We start from the raw sequence: 11,053 nt of genomic DNA, 5'->3' as shown, positions 1-11,053 counted from the left end.
TGTGTGTGTGTGTGTGTGTGTGTGTGTGTGTGTGTGTGTGTGTGTATGTTGTGTGTTTGTTTGTGTCAGTGTGTGTGTGTGTGTGTGTGTCAGTGTGTGTGTGTGTGTGTGTATGTATATGTGTGTGTGTGTGTGTGTGTGTATGGTGTGTGTTTGTTTGTGTGTGTCAGTGTGTGTGTATGTGTGTGTGTATGTATATATATGTGTGTGTGTGTGTGTGTGTGTATGTGTGTGTGTGTGTGTGTGTGTGTGTGTGTGTGTGTCTGTCTGTGTGTGTCTGTGTCTGTGTGTGTGTACCTTGTAAGTATTCCTCTCGAGCAGTGTACAACTTCTTCTTAGCTTGCTCTTCCCACGATACCGCTGCGCCACCGAGGATCAGCAAGGTCATACTGCGCACGCGCAGGTTTCTGAGCAGATGGAGATGGATGGTTCCGCGAAGGATGTCTCCGGGAATGTAGAACTGCTTGTCGCCAGAGTTCTCATCGTAGATGAAATGCAAAACCAAGTCTTGGACCGCCATTTTGTTTAGGTCTTGTGCGATTTAGGATGAAGTCAGAATGGAGGTGAATGTCTGTGAAGAAACAAGTCAGTAATTATTAGAAGAAACAGTAGGTTTGTGTGAACCCCCAGTAGGCTATGTGTGTGTGAGAGAGAGAGAGAGAGAGAGAGAGAGAGAGAGAGAGAGAGAGAGAGAGAGAAAGAGAGACTGAGAGAGACTGAGAGAGACTGAGAGAGAGACTGAGAGAGAGAGAGAGAGACAGAGAGAGATTGAGAGAGAGAGACAGAGAGAGAGAGACAGAGAGAGAGAGAGACAGAGAGAGAGAGACTGAGAGAGAGAGAGAGAGAGAGAGAGAGAGAGAGAGAGAGAGAGAGAGAGAGAGAGAACAAGAACAAGAACAAGAACAATTCTTTATTTAACGAGAGTAATAGAGTAAGCAGTGATCTGCTTTTTTACATCTGGCCCTCGCCCTAAAGAGGGACTAGTTTAAAATTGCTAAAGAATAAGCAAGTAAAGAAAACTACTGTTACATGATTATAATAAAATGAAAGTAAGAACATATCATCAATTTACATACAATACATTGCTTAAATGAAAAATGTAAGTTCATTTGACATGAGTTAAGAATTATAGAGTAGATTGCACTGACGCAACAAAGCTGTACTGAATGCCAGAAAGAGATAGAGAGAGAGAGAGAGAGAGAGAGAGAGAGAGAGTGTGTGTGTGTGTGTGTGTGTGTGTGTATATGTGTGTGTGTGTGTTTGTTTGTGTGTGTGTTTGTTCTCGTGTGTGTGTGTGTGTCAGTGTGTGTGTGTCAGTGTGTGCGTGCGTGTGTGTGTATGTGTGTGTGTGTGTGTGTGTGTGTGTGTGTGTGTGTGTGTGTGTGTGTGTTCGACTCGGCGAAGCGAAACGGAAGATGAGGGATTCTGACGCCAAAGAAAAGGCGATGATTGTGAAAACCTTGAAGAGAAAAAATCACCCGTAAAACAAAGAAAATAATGACGGTCTCACCCTGAGATCTTCCGATGTACGAGTTTTGAGATCCTAGTGTGATATACCTTCGTGAATCAGCGACAGTAAATCCGCAGCCTAGAACAGGCTATTCCACGAATTATTATTCAGCAATAGTACAGAGAATGGCGCACACAAAAGGAACCACCTGTAGTTTTTCTTGATACCAACACATATATATATCCTGTAGTTTTGAATGTTGATATGCTCGGCTATGTCTCATACACATCGACTGTACAATGGCAATGCAAGATGACGTCGGGTTTGAAAATTCATAGCACGAATTATACACTCCAAGACGCGCGGTTGAACAGAAAACAGGTGAACCGTAGAAGAAGAATGAACTTATCTGAATATAAACTGTCTGCGTTGATGCATTAAAAATCGTAGGAAAATTGACTCACCACTGAAAGGTTCTGTCCTTCCCAAAGCAAAAGTTCGGATCACACTTAAAAAAAATCCTACAGAGATGTAATCTTATTAACTTGTTACAAGCAGCGGAGCATGAAGAAGCTTTGTGTAAACATTGATGGACAAAGGCAAAGCTGCTGAAATCAATCAATCAATCAATCAATATGAGGCTTATATCGCGCGTATTCCGTGGGTACAGTTCCAAGCGCAGGGATTTTTTTTTTTATATTATTTTTTTATGCAATTTATATCGCGCACATATTCAAGGCGCAGGGATTTATTTATGCCGTGTGAGATGGAATTTTTTACACAATACTGACATCACGCATTCACATCGGCCAGCAGATCGCAGCCATTTTGGCGCATATCCTACTTTTCACGGCCTATTATTCCAAGTCACACGGGTATTTGACGTGAAACACAGCATCAGATGTACTGTAGTCTTGGACAGTTTTTACTGTAAGCGTCTTATTACATTACAATCTTCTTCTTCATCTTCTGCGTTCGTGGACACGTGCACTTGTGGGAACGAGTAGGCATTTACGTGTAGGCCTATGTTCTCTCCCCCCCCCCCCCCCCCCCCCGCCGCCATTAAGGCAGTCATACTCCGATTTCGGGGGAACACTATAGCTACAAACTGAACAAAAATGCGGGTGGTTTGTTGCACAGAGCTGGGATCAAGGAAATTCAGTGTCACGCGAATGATGTATCAATTGTGTGCTTGTTGTGAGTATGTGTTTGTTTGCGTGTATATTGACTGTGCACTGTGCTGCGCTGCAAAAAAATGTGATTCTTTGTATTTTATGCAAGCATGTATATGTGCTGTTTAATGAGTATTTCCTTTTCATCTGAGACAAATTGTATTAGTTGTATATATCGTGTTGTGTTTTTGATTGAACTTGTAAATTGAACTTGTACAGCGCTTGGAGCTGTGGAGAAGCGCAATATAAATGTCCATTGTTATTTGTATTGTTATTATTGTGAACGAGGAATGTAAACCCTTCAACTTGATTTCTTAAATAAATGCACTTTCCAAATATATTCCTATCCTGCAGAAAAAAAGTGAATGCTTGCATGGATTGGTTGTCTACGTTTGATAGATTACAAGCATTTAAAAATTCCAGACATGCGTCACGTGGAACATAAAGAATGTACGTATAACATGGATTTAGATACAACAACAAGAAACCCCACTTTATATTATACACACACAAATTCAAAACGACAGAAAATGGATACTGACTCTGCTTTAACAACAAGATTGTGTCATCCATTTACCGTAGTATTTAAAGGAAAAAAAACAAGATAAGACATTCTATTTGCATTTTGATATACATAATACGCATTAAAACGACTGAAAATGCGCGCAACAAACTGGACCCCGTCTCTGTATAACTACCCAGATGTAAAAGCCTTGTTCAATTCAACATTAGCTGCAACCGCCTCTTTGCGGTCTTCTGAGTATCTGAATGGTGTCGCGTTTTTAAGAAAGTCAGTCACCTCAAAAATATGCCACACGAAAGAAAGAAAGGACCTTTAAATATTTCCGTCACCAAAACGCTCCCTAACATGGGAGTTGTTCCCATGAACTGAAAAGGGACTCCTATTTTTGGACACCCTTTTTTACGTCTATTATCATCAGGGGGGAAAAGTTCTTTGAAATAGTGAAAGGAAAGCCTCACCTCTCTGGTTGGGCTTTTAGGCAGACAGACGGGCGTTGGCATAGTAGGTGCACGAATATCAAAACTGGGAGCTGATAGAAAAAGCAACGCCCAAGATCAATCTTCATTTCCTCATTGTGTGTTTGACCACTTAAAAGACGTCGACGTACTAGTGAATGCTTTGAGTCATCAATTATACAAAATGGTCACAAATTAACATTTTATGTTTTTTGGATTCTTGATTTTTGAACGTGTTTTTGTTGTTGTTGATCATGCATGATATCTGTGGAGCCTTTTTAACAGAGGCGCAAAGAAGACATTTAAACTCAGAACTTGTTCCGAAGTCTGACGCCTCTAGGTGTGAGAGACATTTTTGCACTGAGCCTACGCAGGCAGTAGCAATTAGCCTATGAACAAATCGTTTTTGTAGATTTCTAGGTAGGCGTGTCATTTTAAGGGCAGTTCTTTGTTGTAATTGATCACGTTCAGGCGCACACTCCTACGCAAGGTGTATTCAGTGTAGAATTAAGTGTATGAGTCAGTACTGCTTTTCTTTCAATAAACCTTTTTTCTCTCTCTCTAAAGGCCGCAGATTGCTTCACATCTCACAATCGGTAGTGTAATGGCACACATTTTAAGCTACAGTAGTTTTGAAACAAAGAAACAAAGAAAAAAAAGAAACAAACAAACAAACGAAGAGAGGAAAGAAGGAAGAAAGGACGGAAGGGAAAAGGGGGGATGGGAGGAAGGAAGGAATAAAGGATCAAAGAAAGAAAGAAAGAAAGAAAGAAGCAAACAAATTAACAACAAACAAACAAACAAACAAACAAACAAACAAATCAGCATAGTTAGTATCGCAAACAACAGCGGCAGTAGCAGGAGCAACAACTCCAGCAACCACAACGACGACAACAACACCAACGACAATCACGACCGCCGACAAAATGAAAGCAAAATCTTTGAGAGCAATGAATCAATCATCTAAATAGTCGATCATTCACCGTGTGTGTTTCCCTGCACACTCTCGGCAGGGCCTCACTCACCAAAATTTCGCTCTTAAATCTCCACTCCCACCATTCAGCTTCCTTTCACCCTCGACAACAGATACAGCAGTAAATCCACGAACTAGTCCATCACATTTGAGATAACAAGCATTTTCTCACTGACCAGTATAGTATCAGAGTGTCAACGTTTCTTACTAATACACCACTATTATTAGGAATCCACGAACAAATGAGTCGAGCATTTGTCAACTGTTCTGAAATCTTGAATCAATCACACCTATGTCCACGCTCAAGTAATCCTACAGCAGCAGAAGAAAACTTCACTTCACTGCAAAAGACACTGCACACAACTGCATCCAAATGGTGAAAATGACACACCCGGTAACAGTGGGGCGGGTCACACAATGTTTGCAGAGTAAAATCCACCCAGGTGTGTGCGAAGTTTAAAACGGGTACCTCCCAGTATTGTGAAGCTATATGTTACTTGGTGTGCTGCGTATGAAAGGGTGGCTGTCTCTTGTCTGCTAGTTTTACCGTCTGATAAGTTGTCTGTACAGAGCTGTGAACGTTAGAATGCTAATGCAGGCCGACTTTCTTATGAATGAATAGGGGGTGACAAGTCGTAAACACAGCTGACGCCGAGGTGTGGATATGCATGTCTGAAGAGAATATCGTCCTTGTGAGTTCAAACGTTAGAATCCTTTGGGTGGTCGCGCTAGACGTTTTCTGTGCCGATTTTAGACTTTAAGGCCAAACAGAAAAATATGTCTGTTTCCGGTAACATCACCGAAAAAAATAGGGTCGGTCGGTCGGGTTTTTTTATTTTTTATTTTTTTTTAAACCTTTTTCTTACGTTTTGTTAACGTCTTTTTACGTTTTTTTTGTTTTTTTAAACGCTTCCTTAGTTTACTTACAATTATTTAGCACATGTTTTTGACCTAGATATATTGAAACTAAATAAAGTATACTTGACTTCATATTTTTATTTTATTTTTTTATTTGTTTGTGTGTGTGCGAAAAGCGAAAAAACCCTTTAGGGTCGGCGCTTAAAAATACGGTCGGTCGGGTTACCGGAAACAGACATATTTTTCTTTTTGGCCTTACCTCAAACACAAGAAGTATACATCCTGCAATAACCTGCCTCTTGGACACGTGTCTTTATGGCTGTTAGTCAAACGGATAATATACAAAGTCAAAGTGCTTAAAGACTAGAACAAAACTTTGCTGTTTTAATGAAATACTTTCAATTATCTTTAATTGTTGTCTTCTTGATGACAACAGAAATAATCCGAAAAGAAACAATAACAACTACTTTGCACTGATTAGTATATCTAATAGTTTCCATTCAGTAAGAAACCCTCGTCGTCCCCACCACTCGCAACCTATACTTACCCTTTTCTTTTCATCTGTTTTACTGTATTTGTTCAAGGCGCATTCAGTCATTGAATTGCAGGGGCAAATGTGTACACAGGTTTACCTTCGACATAACAGAGACGACACGGACGCCGTGGACGGAAAGTTTATATACACAGTATCATATTCACAATTATCTGAATTGCACTCTGTTATATCTTACCATCTGCTATGGACCGTTTGGTCAAAATGATTTTCACTGTTTTGTTCAAAGAGACTGCGAGAAAGCTCAGAGAATCTTAACCGTGGTCAGCAATAATCATATCTTTACGAAAGGACCTGAAGTGAAAATAAGACCGGAAACTTTACGCTCTAGAAATGTCAGATCATGTTGATAATTGCGTCCTCTTATGGACTTGTATACTCGCACTTAATCTGTTAAAAGTCGCAACGTAGAAATGTTTATACGAGATATGGTAACATAACCAGAAAGAAAAGTACGCGATCGAAAGCCTCTTGTACATTTGGCACTACAAGTCTAAGCGCCAGAAAGCACTATAGCTATTGTCGTTTTGTGACGGTTCTTTAATGTCGTTTGAAATAAAAGTCAATTAAGTACTAGTGCGTTTTGGAAAATATTCGTGTTTAGCGTGTTACGACTGTCCCTAATTGAGCCCGAAGCCATCTCACCGAAAACCCACGACCAAAGCAGCCAGCTGAGTGAAGGGGACTTCGCGAAGTCAGCTTCGCTCAATTAATATCAGGCTCTAGGAATCAACGCATTTAGATGAATTATCTCGCTCTGAATAGGATACAGACCAAACAAGGAAACATTTTTGAACATTTTGTCCGAAAAATCAACTATAGCCTACTACAGTATACCAGCCTATCAGTCTTTTACACCCGGATCATGCCCCGCTGATCTACGAGTTTATTTCGCAGGAGGGTGACAACCTTAACCCACCCTTTGCAGCCCGGAGTGGGGACTCCACCCAGAACTGCAAAAATGCGATAACCCAGGGGGTACCCGGCAATAGCAGGGGTACGGCTACGGCTTGTTTTCAAACTACCCTTTGAAATCTGTTCAGCGACGACGTGTAGGCTTCGAGCTTTCTTTTGAAATCTACTCAGTGTGTTGACTCTCTTTTTACATTTAGTCATGTTTTGACTAAATGTTTTAACATGGAGGGGGAATCGAGACGAGGGTCGTGGTGTGTGTGTGTATGTATGTATGTATGTATGTGTGTGTGTGTGTGTGTATGTGTGTGTGTTTGTGTGTGTGTGTGCGTGTGTGTGTGTGTCTGTGCGTGTGTGTGTGTGTAGAGCGATTCAGAGTAAACTACTGGACCGATCTTTATGAAATTTTAAATGAGAGTTCCTGGGTATGATATCCCCAGCCAGGTTTTTCATTTTTTCGATAAATGTCTTTGATGACGTCATATCCAGATTTTTTTAAAAGTTGAAGCGGCACTGTCACACCCTCATTTTTCAATCAAATTGATTGAAATTTTGGCCAAGCAATCTTCGACAAAGGCCGGACTTTGGTATTGCATTTCAGCATGGAGGCTTACAAATTAATTAATGACTTTGGTCATTAAAAATCTGAAAATTGTAATTAAAATTATTTTTTTTATAAAATGATCGAAAATTACGTTCATCTTATTTTTCATCATTTTCTGATTCCAAAAACATATAAATATGTTATATTCGGATTAAAAACAAGCTCTGAAAATTAAAAATATAAAAATTATGATTAAAATAAAAATTTTGAAAACGATTTAAAAACAATTTCACCTTATTCCTTGTCGGTTCCGGATTCCAAAAACATATAGATATGATATGTTTGGATTAAAAGCACGCTCAGAAAGTTAAAACGAAGAGAGGAACAGAAAAGCGTGCTATGCAGCACAGCGCAACCACTACTGCGCTAAACAGGCTCGTTAATTTCACTGCGTTTTGCACGAGCGGCGGACTACGGTCATTGTGAAAAAATGCAGTGCGTTCAGTTTCATTCTGTGAGTTCGACAGCTTGACTAAATGTTGTTATTTTGCCTTACGCGACTTGTTATTTTTTTTATTGATTGATTGAAAGCAGCGGGCTGGGGTGAAAAAAGACGTTTTATCAGTGACCTTGGGGATTGATTGTGAAGGGAGTTCAGAGTTTGAATGGCCGAATGAAATAAAAAAAAGTTTTTTATTGTACGGAGTCTAGGTTCGTGGTTTGGTGACCCCGTTTTGGTGTCAAATGACACCAGTACGAGTGTATGGTAGTGAGCTTAGTTTTTGTCACGTGTATTTGAGTGAGCCATGTCGAAGTTATTTACAGTGCGTGAAGTTGACGGTTTCGTTTCTTTAAAGGCACAGTAAGCCTCCCGTAAACCATCACAGATACGGTCAGGCTTTTACACACAGTACAAACACCCTTTCATTTAAATACTCACCGAATGAGAACATCCTAGGTGCCCTCCGTAAAGAACAAACAATTTTCAAAGAATTTATTTTTGCGTGGTTTATCTTACCCCTGAGCCATCGTGAACCCGTGTGATCCAGTTTCCCTTTTTCACAATGAAGTCGTCAGTTAGTCATTTGAATGCGACTCGATGTGAGCTTATTTACAATAGCACGTTTTTATGCACGAAACAAACGGCTGTGGTTCACAAGAACTCTAGCGATGGCTTTTGACTGTTGAGAGGAACGGCGATATGCACTGATAAACCGTCGTCTGCTACGACCCTTGCGTGACCCTGCTTCCGGGCTTTTCTTTTTTCAAACTTTCACAACTTCGAATTGTACTGATCTTGTCTTGATGAAAAAAGAATTCTTTTATGATTAAAGAATGTTTGTGTAACAAGCTGTCAATTTATTATTTAGATTTTAAAAGTTAGGTCTAGCTCAAAAACGCACCACGGTCCAAAAACATTTTGATAATCATCGATTCACGGCTATCGCCAGTTTACATCGATAGAATGAGACCCGAAGGGAAGTAACTCATGTTTGACCTGAGTTCAGGATGGGTCCAAAAAGTGTTCGAGACAATCTGCAAAATTAATTCTTTAAAAATTGCTCGCTCTTTACGTAGGGCACCTAGGATGTTCCCGTTTGGTGAGCGTTCAAATGGAAGGGTGTTTGTACAGTGTGTAAAAGCCTGACAGTATCTGTGATGGTTTACGGGAGGCTTACTGTCCGGGCGTGATTTCCGGTATCATAACAGCCGTCCAGCACCAAAACGAGGCGCCATTGTTGTTGTAGCCAAGTCCACGAAAATAAATTCTTTGAACATTTCTCACGCTCGACAGAAAGCAGCCAGGATGTTCCCGTTCGGTGAGCGTTTAAATGGAAGTATGCTTGTACTGTATGTAGACGCTCGGGGAGCTCTGTGATGGTTGACGGGAGGCTTACTGTGCCTTTAAGGCCCGGTCACACAGCCCAAAAGTCGCGTAAACGCATGAATCACGCACGAAATTCGATCCTTACGCGATACAGTTTTTTTGACGTGGAACCTCCGTAGTTGTTCGCCGGTGTAATTCGCCAGATCGGCGCTTTACGCGATTCCAGGTTTTAAGCAGCTCAAAACTCGGCTTCGCGTAAGAGTTTACGCAGTATTGCGCTGTTTTACGTAATTTCTGCGTAGTTTGCGTAGTTCTTACGCGAACAATGCGCGAAATATGCGTGGAATATCAGTGATCGTTCGCGTAAATGTTGCCGCTATCGCGTAAGTTCATCGACGACTTTCCACTGACGATTAGCAGACATATGACGCATGTTTCGCGCATTGTTCGCGTAAGAACTACGCAAACTGCGCAGAAATTACGTAAAACAGCGCAATACTGCAGTTCATGCGCGAATCATGCGCGATTCATACGCAGTTCATTAGTGATAGTGCGCAGATTATACGTGGTTTTCCGTGGACCTTTGCGTGCCTATGCGCTGTAGTGCGTGGTTTGTTAGTGATTTTTGCGTGATCTTTCCGTAGTTCTTGCGCAATTCATCGGTGATTTTCATCGCGTAAATCAGCGAAAATGGTCAAATTCTCGACCGACAAGCACGCACAACCAAATTGTATGCGTGATTCATGCGTTTACGCGACTTTTGGGCTGTGTGACCGGGACTTTAGGCTACTGCAGCTGTTTATGATGTTTCCTACCTTGTCTGCTGCATACCTCCAAACCCCTCCCAACAACTACTTCGACCTCCCTTGTCTGTCTGTCTGTCTGTCTGTCTGTCTGTGTCACCCCCTCCCCTCTCTCTGTCTCTGTCGCTCTCTCTTAAACTTTCTGTTCGTTTTACTTTTTTGTTATTACCCCTTATTTAAGCTATACCCTGTATCGAAATAAACGACCCCCTGACCCCTCCCTCTCATCCACCCCCTGCCTACCTCCCTCTCACCCACCCCCTGCCTACCTCCCTCTCACCCACCCCCTGCCTACCTCCCTCTCATCCACCCCCTGCCTACCTCCCTCTCACCCACCCCCTGCCTACCTCCCTCTCATCCACCCCCTGCCTACCTCCCTCTCATCCACCCCCTGCCTACCTCCCTCTCATCCACCCCCTGCCTACCTCCCTCTCATCCACCCCCTGCCTACCTCCCTCTCATCCACCCCTGCCTACCTCCCTCTCACCCACCCCCTGCCTACCTCCCTCTCATCCACCCCCTGCCTACCTCCCTCTCATCCACCCCCTGCCTACCTCCCTCTCATCCACCCCCTGCCTACCTCCCTCTCATCCACCCCCTGCCTACCTCCCTCTCATTCACCCCCTGCCTACTTCCCAATCTTCCCCACCCGCCCCAAAGCTGGTCTGTGTCATTCCTCTACTTCTTTTGTTTAAACAAAAAAGTTTTCTTCGTTGACATTCTTCTCTTGTAATAATTATATCAATTTGTTTGCAGTCATCTTTCTTCCTTGCCCTGTATTTCTCACATCATTATTATTCGGTTATTTACCTGCCGTTGATTGTGTTTACACGCTGTCAGGTATAGAAACGTGCCGACATGAATACACTACTGAGGCATCTTCCGTTAACCTGTTTGCGCGGGATCTACATAATTAAGCGTATTGTAGAAACCTACTGCTTGCGCACTTGCACGGACAGACAGTGACAGTGTTTGCTTATCA

General features: G+C 42.0%; 1 protein-coding gene across 2 annotated transcripts in view; it reads right to left on the bottom strand.

Moving 5' to 3' along the window:
• Window positions 1–5,111, bottom strand: part of LOC138963980 (arrestin domain-containing protein 3-like) — a 26,686-nt gene extending 21,575 nt beyond the window's left edge. The window contains exons 1-2 of one of the 2 annotated variants that reach the window (XM_070335838.1): window positions 4,626–5,111; window positions 298–571 (exon numbers count right to left, since the gene is read on the bottom strand). In XM_070335838.1, the coding sequence (XP_070191939.1) occupies window positions 298–520 (223 nt within the window). In that variant the 5' untranslated portion in view covers window positions 521–571; window positions 4,626–5,111. Of the gene's footprint in view, window positions 1–297; window positions 572–1,510; window positions 1,821–4,625 lie in introns of those variants that run through there. The other variant, XM_070335839.1, reaches the window with a different exon arrangement.
• Between the last annotated feature and the right edge of the window lie 5,942 nt (window positions 5,112–11,053).

Source organism: Littorina saxatilis, linkage group LG4 (genome assembly GCF_037325665.1).
Source record: "Littorina saxatilis isolate snail1 linkage group LG4, US_GU_Lsax_2.0, whole genome shotgun sequence".
Classification (NCBI taxonomy): domain Eukaryota; kingdom Metazoa; phylum Mollusca; class Gastropoda; order Littorinimorpha; family Littorinidae; genus Littorina; species Littorina saxatilis.
The sequence above is the reverse complement of the archived record's forward strand: the minus strand, read 5'-3'. Positions and strand labels throughout refer to the sequence as shown.